The sequence below is a fragment of the Haliotis rubra genome, unplaced genomic scaffold (genome assembly GCF_003918875.1).
Source record: "Haliotis rubra isolate DU_JTF1 unplaced genomic scaffold, ASM391887v1 Scf193, whole genome shotgun sequence".
NCBI classification, from domain to species: Eukaryota; Metazoa; Mollusca; class Gastropoda; order Lepetellida; family Haliotidae; genus Haliotis; species Haliotis rubra.
This window is the reverse complement of record NW_025765925.1, coordinates 899,339-921,217: the sequence shown is the minus strand read 5'-3', so window position 1 is coordinate 921,217 and position 21,879 is coordinate 899,339. Positions and strand designations below refer to the sequence as shown.

At 42.6% G+C, this 21,879-nt stretch overlaps 1 protein-coding gene across 2 annotated transcripts in view; it reads left to right on the top strand.

Annotated features, from left to right (window-relative positions):
• Positions 1 to 15,182, top strand: part of LOC124274673 (universal stress protein YxiE-like) — a 31,618-nt gene extending 16,436 nt beyond the window's left edge. For both annotated transcript variants that reach the window (XM_046710032.1, XM_046710033.1), the window contains 2 exons: positions 12,081 to 12,172; positions 13,336 to 15,182. In XM_046710032.1, the coding sequence (XP_046565988.1) occupies positions 12,081 to 12,172; positions 13,336 to 13,542 (299 nt within the window). In that variant the 3' untranslated portion in view covers positions 13,543 to 15,182. The remainder of the gene's footprint in view (positions 1 to 12,080; positions 12,173 to 13,335) is intronic.
• Positions 15,183 to 21,879: the final 6,697 nt, after the last annotated feature.

Genomic DNA, 21,879 nt, shown 5'->3' with positions numbered 1-21,879 from the left:
GTTTGTTATATATAGACATAAGGCGCACCTAGGTACACATATGGAACCCATCAAGGTTGTTATAGATCTTAATCTCCCACAGTAATGATGTTGAATTATCTGGTGAACAGATCTGTCTTCCCTCTGGGCTATTGTGTCCACGTGCAAAGTATGACTGGTTGTTCTAAATTCCGGTATCGGATGTGGGAAGATATTTAACAAGAGGACATACCTTTCGAAATTTGTTAGTCTGTGGTGTTTATCTGTTTCTGCAAGTTTATCATGACATGTTAGGGGCACCTCGTGTCGCAATGTCCAATGTCGTCCTCTAACATACCCCATTTTGGAAAGGGGTAGTGGACAGGTTAGAAGGATTGTACAAATGCAGATTTGTCCAATGGGGCCTAGCCTCCATATTTATATATTGCGTCGATATACAGAAAAATGTACTTTCAATGTAGACTTCCTGAGAATGCACACACATACACACACATTCTCACACACACATTTACGGAGACGCACGGACACACGCTAGACTAAGGCTAAGTCTCTGAATATATATAATTTTGATAGTAACAAACAAGCCCATTTATATTGAAAAGGAGCCCTAGGGAGACCAGAGATTCAGAACCTGCGGAAATCTAGACTTGCTTTATTTAGGGCTTTAGCACAGCAGAGAGGGCTTGGCAGTAGGGAAAATAATGTGGTTCAGGGACTGTGAGACAGACTAGGACACACGCCTGCCCCGGAACATCTGTGGTGATGCGGTGCGCGTGCTGGAATGTACACAGGTCCGGTACATCCTTCCCCCTACCCCCCTCCTCGACGCGTGTGAAGATCAGGGTGACCCTGGAGGGTGGCCTTGTTCCGCCTGCCTCACTGTATCACTGCCAGTTGATGCAGCCAAGTTAGCCTAGTGGTTAAAGCGTTGGCTCGTCACGCCGAAGACCCGGGTTCGAATCCCCACATGGGCACATTGTGTGGAGCCCATTTCTGGTGTCCCCCTGCTAAAAACGGCGTAAAACCATACTCACTCACTCACTCACGTCCACCCTGGGACCACTGTACGAGCCCAATCATATGCATCGAGAGAGAATATGTTGATTCAGTCGTTAAATGCTCGCCCCTCAGGCGAATGACTTGAATCGATAGTCTCGTCTGTGTTGGAGATGTATATAAATATTTATATATACATAAATAAACAACACGCTGTATTTGGTCTTTAGTCCTGACATGTGTTAATCAAGACGAATTCTTCGGGGAAAATACTGACCGGATAAACGACTTCAACCTGGGCATGGACCAGCACGCACGCAGACAAGTACGCATGCACACACGCTCACACACACGCACGCACGCGCGAGCAAACACACACTTAAACACACAAGCAAACTTACTAACACATGAAGACAGAAACACACAAAAAAAACACACACGCACACGCACACACCCACATGCTCGCGCTCGTACCTGCTGAGGCAATGCGGGCGGGACACCTAATCCTTAGGCATTTGCTCTTTCACGGTTTTTTCGGTGTCGGCTTGCATGTTGCAACATTTAGAGGGGGCGGTTGGGTACACAAGTGGTTAAAGTGTTCGCCCGTCACGCCGAAGACCCGGGTTCGATTCCCCACATGGGTACAATGTGTGAAGCCCATTTATGGTGTCCCCCGCCGTGATTATTGCTGGAATATTGCTAGAAGCGGCGTAATACTAAATTCACTCACTCACTCACGACAACATTTAGCATTCCTCAGCAAATGACATTAACTGTCCACTTCAGTAATTCCATACACAAGGTGAATTCAAAGGGAATAAAAACATGACCGTTTCACAAAAGTTACGCGCGTGTGACCTTCACCAAGGTAAGACTCTGATACCTCACTCAGAAAATAAAAAAGATATGCAAAAACAGTTTATGCTATCTACGGCTCAGATTATACTCCATTTTTTCCACTTGATCGTATATAATACCACATGTTTCTCGTCCAGTCTTTGAGACATGACACACGGTTACCCTGTGCTGCGGGCAACACGTCATGGGCGGTGAGGTAAACAACGCCGATATTTGTTCATTACCGATAAGGACAGCCACAAGTTACTGATGCGTATGTCCCAACTGTTGGACGAGCCACAGACGTTGTCTGTTTACTCTTCATGATGAACACACACACATCCTGCCAGCAATATACATACTTCCCTGATCTATCAGACCATGTGTAGAGAATAACTGAATTACTGTCTAGACAGATCAGGTTCTTGGTCGGGTGATGGACGTCTTCATCACGGCAGCATCTTAAGATATTATGAGCTTAAAGGTGTTTTATACTCTATAATACTCGATAACGCTCTTATTGGGTAACCCGTGAAGATCCGGGTTAGAATTGATCTTCAGTAACCAATGCTTGTCGTAAGGGGCGACTAACGGGATCGGATGGTCAGACTCGCTGACTTGGTTAACACATGTCATCGTATCCCTATAGCGTAGATCTATGCTCATGCTGTTCATCACTGGATTGTCTGGTCCAGACTCGATTATTTACACACCGCTGCCATATAGCTGGAATATTGCTGAGTGCAGCGTAAAACTAAACTCACTCACTCCTACGGATTAACGTCCCTTGGCCGTTCCAGGATCAGTTGTTTGTATATTGATTAGTTTTGATTATGATTGTCACGTGGTGATTTGACGCAAAAGCGACGTCTAACTGTGTTTATTGGGTGACCTGGAGAGTGTTACTGTGAGTAGAGGTATTGTTAATTCCTTCATGTCTGACCTTGGGATGTTGCAGAGTGGCAACAAGTATTTATTTGTGGCAAACTGTTGGGTCACAGTGTCAGTTGTCTATATGCTCCGACTGACAGTGCGGAAAACAGTGAACGTGGGGCAGGGCAACCATTCACGGATCTGGACCTTTTTCAGGTTCCTTGCCAGGAACTTATTTGTATAGTACAACGCTTCGTTCTCACCCACCATAAAGCATTTCCCTGCAAGTGTACAACAGATTAGATCTCAAGGTTACCTGAATGTTTCTCTTGTCGAAACACAATACTCTGTCTGTGGTTATAAACATCCCACGTGAGAATGTGTTATCACTCGTACAGCGACAGCGACTGTCAAACCTTGACACTACGTCTTGTTCTGATGTTTCTCGTTAAAGAAAACATATTTATCACTGGCATACGTACCGTTTTTCCTGATGTTGTACACCCTGTATCTTGGGCCGTGACGGTCAGGTGGTGGGATGATCAGGTGATAAGGGTTTGTAAGACATTCAATACATGTTCAGGAATGTGTTCTCTGTTGATCTTTACTGCACTGAAACCGTCAACGTCTACTTTGCAACTCACGACCACTACGGTTGTCAAGGCCAAGGCATAGCCCATTGGTTAGCGTGTCTGCTCACCACGGTGAAAACGGGTACAAATACCCACATTGGTACAGTCTGTGATGATTGTCACGATAAGTTGTGATACAGCTGGAGTATGGCTTAAATCTTCGTGTCACATAGTTACTCACTCACTCTAGCGATGCTTGAAATGGCGATTCACTAAATAACAAACACAATCTCGTCCATTCTACGTCGTGAAATATTGTTTTAAATATTTTGAATGTATGCTGCAATTCAGGACCTGGTTTCGAGCCCCGGAAATCCGTCGTTTGAACACCTTTACGAATATCCTCTATGAGTTTTGTTAAACATCATATTGCCCAAACTGGTATTCGTCCGGTATGAGTGTGCTTTTCATTACGTATTCAGTCAGATTTTTTCTGCATGAGACTGATTATCGGTTGTCATGGAAGGAATGACGTCATATTTTGTTTAATGGCGACGTTGCTTTTGCGAAACCTGTTCTATTTGCATTGTCTCGCTGAGTTCACGTCGCCATTATAGCAGTCAATACCAGTTGAAATGTCTGGGAACAGAATACATTAATCTGAACGCTAAATGTACATCCTAAATGGTTCTCGCATGGGTTGATTTGATTGGTTGGTAACGATATTCACCCATGACACAGGTGTGATGTAGTCGCATTTATACTGCTTGGGTGAGTGAGGCATTTGGGTTTTACGCCGCGTTTACCAATATTCCACCGATATGACGACTGGGGGCACCAGAAATGGGTTGCACACTGTATCCATGTTGAGAATCGAACCCAGGTCTTGGGCGTGGCGAGCGAACGCTTTAACCACTAGCCTACCCAAACAGTTTGTACAAAACTTAGGCGTTTGCTCTTTCACAGTTTTTCGGTGTCGTCTTGCTTGTTACAACATTTAAAGGGGGAGATTTGGTAGGCTAGTGGTTAAACGTTCGCTTGTCACGCCGAAGACCTGAGTACAATGTGTGAAGCCCATTTCTGGTGAACCCCGTCGTGATATTGCTGGAATATTGCTAAAAGCGGCGTAAAACCATACTCACTCACTCACTTATACTGTGTACACCAGACGCCATAGCCTCTCTGTTAGTCTGTCTCACAGTCCCTGAACAACATTATTTTCCCTACTGCCTAGCCCTCTCTGCAGTGCTAAAGCCCTAAATAAAGCAAGTCTAGATTTCCTCAGGAATCTCTGGTCTCCCTAGGGCTCCTTTTCAATATAAATGGGCTTGTTTGTTACTATCCAAATTATATATATTCAGAGACTAAGCCTTAGTCTACCTCTCTGTACTCAGCCTATCGCTAATTGCATAGTTGTCACCTGTCGGTAAACAAAAGTAGGATAGCATTTTGAATTATAGCATGTTGATGTTGATTGTCGAAAATAGGGAAAGTTTCTTATCTCAGCGATCTATAAAAGTGTTGAGTATTCAGTTACATTGCTCCTATTTTGGGATACAAACTAGTCTCACCCCGAAGCCCGTCCATCTTGCTCGAGATCTTTACATGTTGCCCCAATATCGTGTCCAAACATGTTACCCTTGCACTGAGCAAGAACAACAGGAAGCTGAGTGGATTGTAATCTGTTCCACCCACGCCGAATACCTGAGCACAGATCCATCTCCAGGCGATAGGCCTCCCGTCTACATGGAGGAATCTGATACCCCTCCCCTCCGGGGGGTAGGTCACGTGATGACTTCTGTAGATCCTACGGAAAAGCGTGTGAGACGATGTAAATGTCATGTAGTGGATAGTTGGTAGTAAGGGGGAAGGGTAGGGATGTGTGCTGAAAATAGGGACAAGGGTACCAGCCATCGAAGTCCGAAACATAATTGGTTGTCCAACCATTCGCCCCAAACTATCCCCACCCTACTCCAATCCTCAATATCGTTTTGCCTCTCCATTCAGAGTCACAAGCGCGCCCGCACGCACGCACGCACGAAAGCACACGAGCACGCACTAACACAAATTCCCACACGAGTGAGTGAGTGAGTGAGTGTTTTAGCAATATTCCAGCAATATCACGATGGGGGACACCAGAAATGGGCTTCACACATTATACCCATGTGGAGAATCGAACCCGGATCGAGCTCGGCGTGACGAGCTAACGCTCTATGCACATGCACATGCACACACACACACACACGGGGAAAGTGGTGTACCTGCACGTAATAATGACTAAATCCTTTGGCTTTCGATTTCAGCTTGACAGACAACAGATATAGATAAAAATGCATGGTTATTATTAACAAGTGTATCGTAATATGCAGTAGATATGCACAAAACACCACGACGTGCATATTACAGTAATAGACAGTCATGGTATTACTGCCCAGTGATCACTGCATCTTTTGTCTGTTTGCAGTGAAAACGTACCGATGAATTTTACTTTAAACAAAAAAGTACATCAAATAAAGTGAAATTACGATTGCGAATCCTCATAATTTTACCTTGCCATTTGAACATTTAAATCTCAGAATTTTATTCAACTTAGGATAAAAGTTGTTTCCAAAGTTTCAAATCGCTATTATTGGTTTGTTTACAACGGGGTACGCGCAGTAGTTGTAACAGTGAAACAAATGCACGTGCGGTACGTGATGAGCGTTAACTAGACTAGTAGAAACCAACCCTTCTTGTTCTCGGGGTTTCATTTAATGTACATACCCCTTACAATACATTTGTTCACCGTTAATAATTAACTTATGGCTTGGGGAGGGGGGGGTTTGTGTGTTTTGGAATTGTCTTACAGCACTGATACAGTGGTCTGCTACTCAGTGATACGAAAATGCAATTCCAGACAGACAATATGCTTTTTGGTCCAGTATGACGGTGGTCTGTAGATATTCTAGTTTGGGACAACAATCTAGTGGTCGATATTGTGAGCAACGATCTCCGTCACTGGGTCACGGTGACATGCATGACCGCCAGAGACCAGGCCTGACCACTCGAGCCATAAGGTCGCCCCGGACGAGGGGTCGGAACTCCCAAAATTACCACAAGTTCCAAATTCAGACGCTTTCTCTGACCAGCAACGAGATGCTGACGATAAACGGGGAACACATGGCAAATACCCGCCAATGTTACATGCACAGTAAGACTGTTCTTCTGGCGGGGCAGTATTAACGTTTGTAGCCCTGGTTCCCCCTCTGTAGCCGAGACCTGACAATGATGAGGCAGCATCTCGCACAAGTGGGAATAATCTATATATACCAGCAGAATACCACATGGTGTATCCACCTCGGTATTCTCACGAGACCAGCTTAATGTTCATCGAGTGAAGGTTTCTCAGTTCTAGTGGGCTTTCATCATGTTACTAAACACGCCACAATACTCGTGTTTAAACACCTGTTAACATCATATAGATGTGTGTAATATGAGCTTTTGTATACCAAAGAAAAACATATTGAGCTGTGATAATACACAGATGTGTGCCTTCAAAGTGCTCTTTGCAAGTGCAAAGGGCTCTTTTGGGTTAACTTAGGAGTGGGTGTATTTTGTTTTGAACACACAAACTAGTGGTTGATACTATGAACAACGTCCAACGAGCAGGGTCTCCATGTCCAGACCATGTAAGTGAGTGAGTGAGTGAGTATGGTTTTACGCCGCTTTTAGCAATATTCCGACAATATCACGGCAGGGGACACCTGAAATGGGCTTAACACATTTTACCCATGTGGGGAATCGAACCCGGGTCTTCGGCGTGACAAGCGAACGCTTTAACCACTAGGCTACTCCACCACCCAGACCATGTAAGTACCATGTGGGAAGACTTAATTGCGTTTCTGTCTTTTTAAGGTAACAATATACTGGTATCGTCATCTACCATTTGCGTTGAAAGATACAAAGGTTATAACGTCTTTAATCCAGTGTATCAGTAAACAAAGGTATCATATATATAAATAACTATTTTGCCCTTTATGCACTAAGGAATCTGATTATTCGAGACTGATTATTCTTCGGTGCTAAAGCTTTGAATTGAATCAAACACAGAAGTTTACTTAATGCAATATACCAAGGGAATAAAATCTCTAGTTCAACGCGTTTTAGTGGAATCCTACATTGTTCAATCTATCTGCTGTTTTTATCCGTGGTCCCTGAATGACCTCCAGTCTTTGTCCTCATCTATATACACCAGGATGCCATGAGGTACAACGCCATAATGCAATCATGAAACCAGCGCTATCACAGCGATATACAGAACCTGGCGCCGATATGCCGTGTTGGCATTGACGGTGCAGTTCAACGTCGTTAAGACGTCACTCAGAAGTGCTGGATTGATAGTTGATGCGAATAACTAGAGGATATTAGCTGACAGATACCTGTCTGAAAGTAATTGATTTTTCTTCTCAAACCATTACCGTTTTGATATAAATTGATCAATTATATGTGTTGAGGTAATTAAGTAATTTAGTGATTAACTATTGTAGCGTGAACTTGCTAAAGCTTTCCCCGCTGTGGATTTCTCTTTTATAGTGAGTGAGTGAGTTTCGAACTTTGGACAGTATTTCAGTAACATCACGGCGTATCATTCTTACGTTGACCATTCTTACGTTTACCATTCTTTTTACCATTCTAACGTTTACCATTCTTACATTTACCATTCTTACGTTTACCATTCTTACGTTTACAATTCTTACGTTTACCATTCTTACGTTTACATTTACCATTCTTACGTTTACCATTCTTACGTTTACCATTCTTACATTTACCATTCTTACATTTACCATTCTTACGTTTACCATTCTTACGTTTACCATTCTTACGTTTACATTTACCATTCTTACGTTTACCATTCTTACGTTTACCATTCTTACATTTACCATTCTTACATTTACCATTCTTACGTTTACCATTCTTACATTTACCATTCTTACATTTACCATTCTTACGTTTACCATTCTTACGTTTACCATTCTTACGTTTACTATTCTTACATTTACCATTCTTACGTTTACCATTCTTACATTTACCATTCTTACGAAACCAGCGAGCATGGTTATGGTGCTTCCAATCTACGGAACATAATTAGACCGAATATGGGATTCAAACCCACACCTTGGTGGCTCAACATTTGTCAGCGAAATGCGTATAAACTGTGCAAACTGTGTTTGAGGTATTAGATCATGTCGGGTTTTTAAGACAACTGTGCTTGTTTATCTGTTTATGTGTTTATATCGCGTATACCGTGTGCTGGTAAACTGCTGAGAGAATGGGTATTGGATGGTCACAATAGGTGATGTGTCTGAGGTAATGTCAGGCAGGAAATGTCCAGACAAGAACAGCTCTAAAACTGACCAGGGCCCAGCGACAGTAACTCTAAGATTGTCATATCTTCCATAGGTTTACAACAGTCGTATCGTCGCTTTCAGATCCAGGCCACCGATTAATAGCATGTGGACTTGACATATCATACGGAACACCCGATATCATCGCTATCTGACAATGGTTCACGAACTTACATGCACTTGTTTGGCCTTGTACAATGGTCTCAGAGTGAACGAAATTCATTATTGTATTTATGAATTTTACTTTATCACATTATCTAGCATATATTGGTTTCCTTGGTCTGGGTCGAGTCTGTAATGTTCCTGTTTATAACATAGTTAGCTGTCTCACAGTCCTTGAACTACAGTGTTTGCCTTCCATGAAGAGTTCTCTGCACTGCGAAACCTGTAAATGAAGCAAGTCTAGATTTTTTATCTGACTCTCCCAAATCACTGGGGCTCCTTTTCAATTTAAATGGAATTATTTGTTTCTATCAAACTTTTATATATTCAGACACTAAGTGTTACTCTAAAATGTAATGTAAGACGTAAAATTGTTTTCAAATCTGTCGGATATCTCCAACGATATCTGGCGGTTCCTTGATAACCTGGACTAGGTCAACCACACGTAGATGGCAACAGTTTCGATCCGAGCCATCAGGTTACCATGACAACCAGTAAGCCCTGTAATACAATGTAACCACCCAATGCCCATTTATCGATTCTTACAAGCACGATTTATCACGGACCTGATCGACCCTAAACCCCACAAAAATAAACATTTCAAAGAAAATGGCGTTAGATGGCGAGATGAAGCTGGTGTGAAGCCTCTACGGTAGTAATTGCTTCTATGAAGTCATGATCATTTTTTGATTTTCTTCTGAATGTTTTTCTGAATGGTATTTCATGATGGTTGACGATTCCAGTTACATGTAGTAGAAACTTCGACAATGTTTTCCCTCAGAGTAGATGTCTGATCACGACTGGGGAGGGCTGCGATGAAGACAAGATACTACACATGAGAGCGATCACGGGGGTTTCAATAAACGGCAAAAATCAAGTTACTCGTGTTATGTCGGCGAAACCGTGACTTCTACTCACACATTCGCTCATATTCCTAGATGGGAAAGATTACTTAAGACACGCTTTTTGTTCCAATGCCGTTATGATTTCTAAGTTTACTCTTTATAACCCCCCTTGAGCCCGGAGACGCGACTGTAAGGACTGGTTGCAACATCGGAATAAAGATAAGGTTATCATGATGCTCTGAAAAACCGTATTGGCAGTAGAGGCAGTGTGCCAATAAATAACAGCATCAGCAACAGCAGTAGGTGTGTGCGTTGCCAAGTATTGGCCAAATAACACGCCACAGCATTTTACAATTGTTTAAAGAGCCCGGAAATAAACAACAGCCTGCGCCAGATGCAGGTCAGCTGTCATTAACCCCGCGATATGTAAGTACCCCGGCTGTTGTGTAGGCTATGTGAAAGGGTTTTGTTTTGTGGTGTCTATTAACTGCTGAAGTGGAGTTCTAAGGGGTTTATTGCTTCAGTAAAATGTTATACGTTAACGTGCATGCTCTTTCGAAGGTCAGTGATAACAGTTCATGCTAGCCACAACCTGGCAGCATCTCTACTGTAAGTGAGCAAGCCTGTGAGTGAGTGAGTGAGTGAGTCCTTGGGTGAGTGAGTGAGTGTGTGAGCTGGATTATACTGCGCTTCGATCACCACCAAAATGATGATACACCAGCACTTGTCTTAGCACAGTGGACAATGCGATATCTTGATGGTTCCAGGGTTTCATTCCACCCTGCCATTTATTGATGGGGTTCGTCGTGCTTGAGAATACTTTCGCTCATTGACGACCATGTTTGTATAGTGCTAGCCCAGCTGTTGTTTTTATAGTGCTAGCCCACTGAGATACCAATCCGCAGTGAAACATGAATACCCCACTCAGACACATTATACGGACTCCCAGCCGACCAGTCCTTGTTGTACCCATTAATGCCGAGCGCCAGGCAGGGACCAACAAGTACCATAAGTTAACGTCTTTTGGTATGACGCGGTCGGGGATCGAACCTGCGACCTTCCGCTCTCCGGGCGGACGCTCTAACCACTACACCACGGAGGCGGTCTGGCACTTTGTGGCACTAAATGCTACCAGTATTCTGTCATAGAATTCTATTCAACGTCTACCTACTTCAGCTTACATTATCGCTGGCTGAAACAGTACCGATGCGACGTAAAACTTAAACTCAACTCAGCTCACAGAACTAATTATGTGAAGACAGATGAGGTGTTTTTCCTTGGCGGACAACTTTCGGGTCGTAGTGATAACAGCGCTCGCTCGTCACGCCGAAAACCCGGGTTCGATTCCCCACATAGGTACAATGTTTGAAGCCAATTTCTGTTGTCCCCCACTATGATATTGCTGCATATTGCTGAAAACGATGTAAAGACACACTCACTCACTCTGGGTCGTATATATGTGTACTACTGCTCGTTGTTCAAGTGGTAAGAGGTATCATATCCACTATACTGGCTGTGTATTTGTATAAAGAATTTGTCTTAATTCACTGTTGTTTATCTAGAAGCCAAAGCTGTGAAAACATGTACATAAAACACACGGATCGTCGCTAATACCTGTCAGTATATCTGCATTTGTGTTCAACTTTCTTCTAACCGTCCGCAGTATCAGACTCATGATTAATGGCTCGAGTTTTGTTACAACCGTCTAACCTAATCCGCTTTGGTATGCCGAGTAGCATTTTAAGTATATCGAGCCTCGTTCACGTTTCAACCACTGCAGAAACTGACTTGTTGCCACAACAAACTGAGGAAGAGCTCCTTGTTTATCTCTGCTTGCAATTCTGATGTTCCGATTGACTTGAAATGCATGAGATTTATCCAAGGGTGTTCATTTCACCATTTTCTGCTTATTCCATTGCCCAATCAATCACCCTCGGTGCCTCTTGCACGACATGCTATTAACAAAATTGATTGAAAATGACAAGCAACACATGAGCTGTGCGTTTCGCATCAGGGCTATTTATTCGGGGTCTTATAATAGAAAACTACCATCTTATCGCCACGAATTAATTACCTTTGAGGAGAAATCATATGTTTTTACCAACACTGAATAAATACATGCAATGTTAGTTTTGCATTAACTTGGGACAAAGTACAACTGGTTCTGGATTTAGAAATTAATGATGAAGATTCACCATCTGAACAAACGTCGTTTGTTTTATAAGCAAGTCATAGAGCACACATCACACAATGAGACCAAAAATATACTTTCGTGTTATATTTTCGTTGATTGTATTAATGGAGAGTTTCATGTCATTCTGTTCGTTACTGGGTTAATGTTAGATAAAAAGTGCAATCGGCCTGGTAAAACGTTTTTTGGTAGCGGTTGTGCCATACACGCAGAATTTATATATTGTTTTTATACGTTTTAGGTCCAGGCCGAACCGCGAAAATGTTCAAGGAATACACCGAGGCCCTGCGCTGTATCGAGGAGAAGTTCGGGACATTGATGGCCAATGCAGGGGTCAGTATGACACGTGGTTTATGATGTTAGGAGTGAGTGAGTGAGTATGGTTTTACGCCGCTTTTAGCAATATTCCTGCAATATCACGGCGGGAGACACAAGAAATGGGCTTCACACATTGTACCCATGTGGGGAATCGAATCCGGGTCTTCGGTATGATGTTAGGAAGTAAACAAGCTGTGACCAGTTGTTGAGTAGATGATCTTTTGTTGTGCGGCATTATTATGAATAGAGATTTTCGATTATCAGCAGACGTGTTATCGGGTTGAAACAGTAAATAGTCGTATTGATACATAGTTTACCGTTGTGGGGTCAGATATTGATACATGCCGATACAGAAATGAAGTGTAAACTATAAAAAAAATGCGATGATCTATTGGATAGTAGTGTTCAAGTCAGTGTTAGGTTTACTGAATCATGTCTATGAATAGTGGCTCGGGAGGGTATGGATATTAGACTGACTGACTGACTGACTGAGTTTGGTTTTACGCCGCTTTTAGCAATATTCCAGCAACATCACGGCGGGGGACACCAGAAATGGAGATATTAGAAGAGAGTTGGGTAGGAGCTAGGTGGGAAAGTAGAAGGTATAGGGTAGGAGTGGAAGGGGGTATATAAGGGTAGCAGAAGGAATATGGATGGATGTAGTGAGTGAGTGAGTTTAGTTTTACGCCGCACTCAGCAATATTCCAGCTATATGGCGGCAGTCTGTAAATAATCGAGTCTGGACCAGACAATCCAGTGATCAACAGCATGAACATCGATCTGCGCAATTGGGAACCGATGACATGTGTCAACCAAGTCAGCGAGCCTGACCACCCGATCCCGTTAGTCGCCTCATTACGACAAGCATGGGTTACTGAGGATCAATATTCTAACCCGGATCTTCACGGGTATGGATGGATGTAGGACGTATGAGGGGGTGATAAGGAGTTGGGGGTAAGAGTAAAAGAAGAAATGTGGGTATTAGAAGGGGTATGTGTAATAGGCTGATATAGGAGAGGAGAAACAACAGTTTTTAGGCAAGTTTGAGTTAAGGGCAGGACATGGGTAGGAAGGTAGGGACACGTGTAGTGCAGGGCGTCACCATATTACCATCATGAGAACCATTCGCGCTCACAGAGTGTGTCAATATCAATCAAAACGTCAAATGTTTTTTTCAGATGCACGGTAAAATCCGGAAGGGGAACGGCAAGCCGGGCGAGGCCATCATCCAGGCGGCCGCAGAGGAGGGGGCGAGCATGATCGTCACGGGGACTCGGGGACTGAGTAAACTCAAGCGGACATTCCTCGGCAGCGTCAGTGACTACGTCGCCCACCACTCTCCCGTCCCCGTCATCATCTGCAGGCGGAATGACAGAAGTACATAAACACCTGCCAATAAACGCGGGCATGGTTGTACATTTCTGTGTGCATAACAGTGACATATACATATGCTAAACCTTTACGGATCAACGGATAATAGATATATTTGTCAACCCCAAAGAAACTTATGACATTTCAGGACGTCGTCGATGACGCTAACGTCAAATCAAAGCTGACACTTGACGCCGTTGACGTCAACACCAAGTTGTTCAACGGGACACCCAACCGTCGTTGTCTCCCATAAAACCAAAAACTTGTAAAATAACTTTCAAGCAGAATATTTAATGTAACGCAGCTTTCAGAGTTGGCAATTCGCCGTCACCGACGTCGTGATTCAGCCCACGTAACGTCTGCAGACGCATGGACAACGCTAGACTTTGTGATATGTTCTGCACCAGTCTGCTACTAATGGATACTTTGTTCCGCTGCCTGTGTCGTTATATATGGTTTGTGTTTATATACTTGTGTCGACATCCCTCATCCATCATGGCTGATATTTACACTGGCAATTGGTTTCTGTGAATTTGTTTGGCTGTCAATCTTTTAAATAGTGGATCAAACCCCAGAAAACATACTATTGATTTGTTAACAGACAATTATTGAATGTATCTTCTACTTTAATTCTCACCGTTCTCAACTGCCAACAAAACACTTGTTAAACTGAAGTAAGAAAACGTGCATACGAAATATTAATTTGGATACACACAGAATGACATGTTGGATAAGGTGGTTTTGATTAGAAAACACTTGAAGCGCCCGTAAAATGTGTATATATGTACGAGCTTGTGGCAGGAGAATAAACGAATGTCAAATTGTTAAGATTGTAATCCCCCAAAAGAATTCGGATTTTTCGATTGTTGTTTAAATTATAGTACTACAAACATACAAATTAGCAACTGCCTTTACAACATTTTCTTAATATTACCAAGTACTTCAGTGTATTGTGTTTTATAAGTAGTAAATAGATGTATTCTATCACTATACTATTCAATACATGGGTTATTTACTATGCATGCATATGCCCATTTGTAATGTATAACTTGTGATAAATACAGTGGAACCCCGTTAATCCGGGTCATTCGTTCCTTATTTAAAGGTCCACATTAACGTATATGAGTAGATCGTATATTACGTTTGCAACAGAAACTGAGTTCCCGGTTTGACGAGGTGTAACTATACCTCAGTGTACAGCTGTTTGAAAGACGGAGTAACATCCTCAGTTACGTCGAAGGAATATTATTTTTATAAGTACTGTATTTGATTCTGCTTTGTCTGATAAGCCTAGTATTTGCTTATCCCATATATACCACTATAGTTTTTCTGTGCATCCAGCAACACTTTGTTCTGTTTAAAGGGGGACTACACTCAGCTAGGGCCGATTTCAGTCAAAATCAATCTTGTCTGACTACTAACAGATATTGAATCTGGCAGTTATTTACCAACATAATGCCAGTACTATTTACAGAATGACGTAAGGCACGAGTTACAATGCGAGGGCACGCAACGTGGAGCGAAGTCCCCCTTTAAGGCTCAAACCTGTACAAACTTGTCTATCTAACCCTAGCACGGTGTAGCAAATTGACCCAGCTGTGTAGCCATTTGTTTTGTAATTAGTCACCTTCTCGGTATTAAACTTCATACCCTGTGGTGTGGTTGGTGTCGTTGCTGCTGCTGTTGTTACTCGTACATAACGCGTAGTAAGTAATTAAGGAGTTGGGTTTAACGCTACTTAGACGAGTGTTTCGGTCATGTTTCAGAAAAGCTGGAAGTGATGATGTTATAAATTGTTTACAACTTTTGTGTTATGCTTAATTATTGTTTCCCAGCCCTCAGCACCAGGAACCGTTACACTCCACGCATAACAAGTTTCAATATGAATTTCGGGGAAAAGTAAATTGTTTCAAAAAATACTTTGATGGTGAACACGTTGTTTATCTTCATACTTAACAGATGCAGTATGTAAAGGTTTCAGTTTCAATTCCTTGTATATACACTATGAAAGACATAACATCCCTTGAGAAGTGCGCTGGGGTGACGAGGAAGTATGTGTATGTGTGTATGTCCGCCTATCATTTTCGAAATCTACAAATTAATCTGCACACGTGTAAGGCTAAGCCCATGGGTGTATAGTAATTCTATCCTTTAAAGAGGCAAGTCTAGATAAGGGGACAGAAAGGACGCCAGTCTGTTATAATATTTCTTTTTTATAATTCCGTGTAAACTATTAATTATTACCTTATATTAGAGACTTATGCAAGTCTAACACACGTGACACGTGACTTGGAACAAATTTCTCTTACGACTGTAGATACATGGTGTATATTGACTGATATAACCAGGGCAAGTGCCCGATGTTATGTTTATAACTGTATTGTAGTTGAGATATTTGCATTTTTATTCATTCATTTATTGAACGCGTGGGGCTTTAATGGTTACTGATCAAACTGTTCACAAGTTATCCGGCAATAGCAAGCACTTATTCCACAGTGAGATAATTTTATCAGATATAAAACTACAACTAAACAAAACTCGATATTGTGAAATCCAATTTCTGATAAAATAACACTTTTTTGTACCAAAAGTATTTGAAGTTAAATCAGTGGATATTTTAAACCGAATTATAGGTATATTAAAGATAAAATGTGATTGTTAGTTTCCGACATCATGTCTAAAGCACTTTAGTGATAACGTATCTCAGGTTTCCCATCTTACTGACAATGTTCGTTATCACCTGTTCACTTCTGAGGTCTCTGAAGGGATACGATGACTTGTTTGCACTGTGCATAATACTAATACCGACAGCTAATACTGATCTCCACCGACAGCTAATACTGATCTCCACCGACAGCTAATACTGATCTCCACCGACAGCTAATACTGATCTCCACCCACAGCTAATACTGATCTCCACCCACAGCTAATACTGATCTCCACCGACAGCTAATACTGATCTCCACCCACAGCTAATACTGATCTCCACCCACAGCTAATACTGATCTCCACCCACAGCTAATACAGCTCTCCACCCACAGCTAATACTGATCTCCACCCACAGCTAATACTGATCTCCACCGACAGCTAATACTGATCTCCACCCACAGCTAATACTGATCTCCACCCACAGCTAATACTGATCTCCACCCACAGCTAATACAGCTCTCCACCCACAGCTAATACAGCTCTCCACCCACAGCTAATACTGATCTCCACCCACAGCTAATACTGATCTCCACCCACAGCTAATACTGATCTCCACCTCCACCCACAGCTAATACTAATCTCCATCTCCACACCACAGCTAATACTGATCTCCACCCACAGCTAATGCTGATCTCCACCGACAGCTAATACTGATCTACCCACAGCTAATACAGCTACTGATCTCCACCCACAGCTAATACTGATCTCCACCCACAGCTAATACTGATCTCCACTAATACTGACAGCTAATACTGATCTCCACCGACAGCTAATACTGATCTCCACAGCTAATACAGCTCTCCCACCGACAGCTAATACTGATCTCCACCGACAGCTAATACTGCTCTCCACCGACAGCTAATACAGCTCTCCACCGATAATACTGCTCTCCACCCACAGCTAATACTGATCTCCACCCACATCTCCACCCACAGCTAATACTGCTCTCCACCCACAGCTAATACTGATCTCCACCGACAGCTAATACTGATCTCCACCCAGCAGCTAATACTGATCTCCACCGAGCTAGCTAATAATACTGATCTCCACCCACAGCTAATACTGATCTCCACCGACAGCTACAGCTAATAATACTGATCTCCACCCACAGCTAATACTGATCTCCACCCACAGCTAATACTGATCTCCACCGACAGCTAATGCTGCTCTCCACCGACAGCTAATACTGATAATACCAGCTCCACCGACAGCTAATACTGATCTCCACCCACAGCTAATACTGATCTCCACCGACAGCTAATACTGCTCTCCACCGACAGCTAATACTGATCTCCACCGACAGCTAATACTGATCTCCACCGACAGCTAATACTGCTCTCCACCGACAGCTAATACTGATCTCCACCGACAGCTAATACTGATCTCCACCGACAGCTAATACTGATCTCCACCCACAGCTAATACTGATCTCCACCCACAGCTAATACTGATCTCCACCGACAGCTAATACTGATCTCCACCCACAGCTAATACAGCTCTCCACCGACAGCTAATACTGATCTCCACCGACAGCTAATACTGATCTCCACCCACAGCTAATACCTGATCTCCACCCACAGCTAATACTGATCTCCACCGACAGCTAATAGATCTCCACCCACAGCTAATACTGATCTCCACCCCACAGCTAATACCACAGCTCTCCACCCACAGCTACAGCTCCATACAGCTCTCCTCCACCCACAGCTAATACTGATCTCCACCCACAGCTAATACTGATCTCCACCGACAGCTAATACTGATCTCCACCGACAGCTAATACTGATCTCCACCGACAGCTAATACTAACAGCTAATGCTGATCTCCCAGCAGATCTCCACCCACAGCTAATACTGATCTCCCACCCACAGCTAATACTGATCTCCACCGACAGCTAATACTGATCTCCACCCACAGCTAATACTGATCTCCACCCACAGCTAATACTGATCTCCACCGACAGCTAATACTGATCTCCACCCACAGCTAATACTGATCTCCACCCACAGCTAATACTGATCTCCACCCACAGCTAATACTGATCTCCACCGACAGCTAATACTGCTCTCCACCGACAGCTAATACTGCTCTCCACCGACAGCTAATACTGATCTCCACCGACAGCTAATACTGATCTCCACCGACAGCTAATACTGCTCTCCACCGACAATGCTGCTCTCCGCCGATACTGATCTCCACCCACAGCTAATACTGATCTCCACCCACAGCTAATACTGATCTCCACCCACAGCTAATACTGATCTCCACCGACAGCTTCACGCTTTAAGTTTTGAATGCATTCATCAACAATAGAAACACATGTCAGTTTGGTTGTACTCCTTAATTATATCAGGGAGAATAGAAGACTTGCTGTAGATTATCCCTAATTATATGTCCTTTGTGTGATAGACAGCTTCTTACTCTTCGAAGGGGCTGTGGGGTAGCCTAATGGTTAAAGCGTCCGCTTGTCACGCCGAAGACCCGGGCTCGATTTCCCACATGTGTAGAATGTGTGAAGCCCACTGTTGGTGCCCCCGCCCCGGAATGTTACTAAAAGCGGCGTAAAACCATACAGCCTCACTCACTCATTCTTCGGTCTTCCGATGTGTGTCGCTTCGTGAAGCGCAGCAAGAATATCGCTGAAGACACGTAAAACCTATCGAAATTATAGTCCATTATAAGTACATTTGTATTCCGCGAAGAAGCAGCTCCATATTTCGTCTCTTTCAAAGTTGGAGTTTTATTTCAGCTGAAGGCTCCAGTTATGGAATGAAAACGACGACGAGTAATAATCATGTATACATACAATTTGGACTACCCTTGCTAACAGTGAAAGGAAAGTCAGAGTGTGCTTTACCTTTAAGCTGACCTCTCTGACGGTGTGAGTGAGTGTGTTTAGTTTTACGCCGCTTTTAGCAATATTCCAGCAATACAAGTCAAAACATTGATTACACAACAGTCTCGTTACCTGTTGACTGGGTCCCGTCCTGTTGCGCAACTTAGTACAATAACCAGTCCAGAATTTTGGGATCAATTCATTTAACTGGATACATAATTATTAATCAGTATTATTTGATACACCTAAGCACGTGTATATTGCAACACTACGCTCCTTCTAATCCTTGCAAACACGTCGTGCAGCGTGCTCTGTTGCACAGCAAACTCTGACAAACGGAAACCTGGAAATCGTGGAAATCTCAAAACGAGGCTCTCCCACTAGAAAAGTTTGGCGGTCTGGTACGGACTTGATATTATATCAATCACATTGTGCGTTACAGAACTACACTGACTAAGCGCAAAAAAACACGTAACAAGGATAAAAGTTGTTTAACAAACGATCATAGTTTCAAATCGCTATTATTGGTTTGTATTACGATGGGGTATGCACATTAAATGAAACACCGAGAACAAGTAGGGTTGGTCTAAGTTAAGTCTCATCACGTACTGCACGTGCATTTGTATCACTGTTCCAGTTACTGCGTTTACTCCCTTGTTATACAAACCAAAAATAGCGATTTGATTCTATTATCGTCTGTTAAACAACTTTTAATGAGGATTCGCAATCTTAATTTCACTTTATTTGATTTACATTTTTGTTTAAAGTGAAATTGATTGGTACGTTTTCACTGCAAACAGACTATAGTGATAGCGCATCTCACATTTCACATTATATTGACAAAGTTTGTTATCACATGTTCGTTTACCTGACGTCTATGAAGGGATATTCTGTATTTGTTTACAATGCATAACACATAACACATAACATGTCAGTTTGGCTGTACCCCTTAATGTTATAGCCTTGTTAATGACAACTTCCCATTCTTCCACCCCCCGACAGGTGCGCGAAACGAGAATTGCGCTGAACCGTAAAGTAAAACCTGTCGAAATGCATGTCCAGCAACATGAAAACTGTTAAGGCATTATGTGCTGCGGTATGCTACAGATCTCCAGTGGAGTAGTAGTAGTAGTAGTAGTAGTAGTAGTAGTAGTAGTAGTAGTGGTAATTAGTAGTATTGAGTGGTAGTAGTAGTAGTAACAGTAGTAGTAGTAGTAGTGGTAGTAGTAGTAGTAGTAGTTAGTAGCAGTAGTAGTAGTAGTAGTTGTTGTGGTAACAGTAGTTGTTGTGGTAAGTAGTAGTAGTAGTAGTAGTAGTAGTAGCAGTAGTAGTAGCAGTGGTAACAGTTGTAGTGGTAGTAGTGGTAGTAAGTAGTTAGTAGTAGTAGTAAGAAATAACAGTAGTAGTGGTAGTAGTAGTAGTAGTAGTAGTAGTAGTAGTAGTAGTAGTAGTAGTAGTAGTAGTGGTAGTGGTAGTAAGTAGCAGTAGTAGTAGTAACAGTAGTAGTAGTAGTAGTAGTGGTAGTAGTAGCAGTAGTAGTAGTAGTAGTAGTGGTGTGTAGTAGTAGTAGTAGTAGAGAGGTAGTAGTAGTAGTAGTAGTAGTAGTAGTAGTAGTAATAGTAGTAGTAGTTGTAGTAGTAGTAGTAGTGGTTGTAGTACTAGTAATAGTAGTAGCAGAAGTAACAGTAGTAGTTGTAGTGGTAGTAGTAGTAGAGTAGTAGTAGTAGTAGTAACGGTAGTAGTAGTAATAAATCATAGTGGTAGTAGTAGTAGTAGTAGTAGTAGTGAAGTGGTAGTAGTAGTAGTAGTGGTAGTAGTAGTAGTAGTAGTAGTAATAGTAGTAGTAGTAGTAGTAGTAGTAGCATTAGTAGTAGTAGTGGTAGTAGTAGTAGTTGTTGTTGAAGTAGTAGTTGTTGTTGTTAATGGTAGTAACGGGACAGGGGAAGCAACAATATTTGATGAGAAAAGTGACATTAGAAACAGCATCTCCACCGACAGCTAATACTGATCTCCACTCATAGCTAATACTGATCTCCACCCACAGCTAATACTGATCTCCACCGACAGCTAATACTGCTCTCCACCGACAGCTAATACTGCTCTCCACCGACAGCTAATACTGCTCTCCGCCGACAGCTAATACTGATCTCCACCCACAGCTAATACTGATCTCCACCCACAGCTAATACTGATCTCCACCCACAGCTAATACTGATCTCCACCCACAGCTAATACTGATCTCCACCGACAGCTTCACGCTTTAAGTTTTGAATGCATTCATCAACAATAGAAACACATGTCAGTTTGGTTGTACTCCTTAATTATATCAGGGAGAATAGAAGACTTGCTGTAGATTATCCCTAATTATATGTCCTTTGTGTGATAGACAGCTTCTTACTCTTCGAAGGGGCTGTGGGGTAGCCTAATGGTTAAAGCGTCCGCTTGTCACGCCGAAGACCCGGGCTCGATTTCCCACATGTGTAGAATGTGTGAAGCCCACTGTTGGTGCCCCGCCCGGAATGTTACTAAAAGCGGCGTAAAACCATACAGCCTCACTCACTCATTCTTCGGTCTTCCGATGTGTGTCGCTTCGTGAAGCGCAGCAAGAATATCGCTGAAGACACGTAAAACCTATCAAATTATAGTCCATTATAAGTACATTTGTATTCCGCGAAGAAGCAGCTCCATATTTCGTCTCTTTCAAAGTTGGAGTTTTATTTCAGCTGAAGGCTCCAGTTATGGAATGAAAACGACGACGAGTAATAATCATGTATACATACAATTTGGACTACCCTTGCTAACAGTG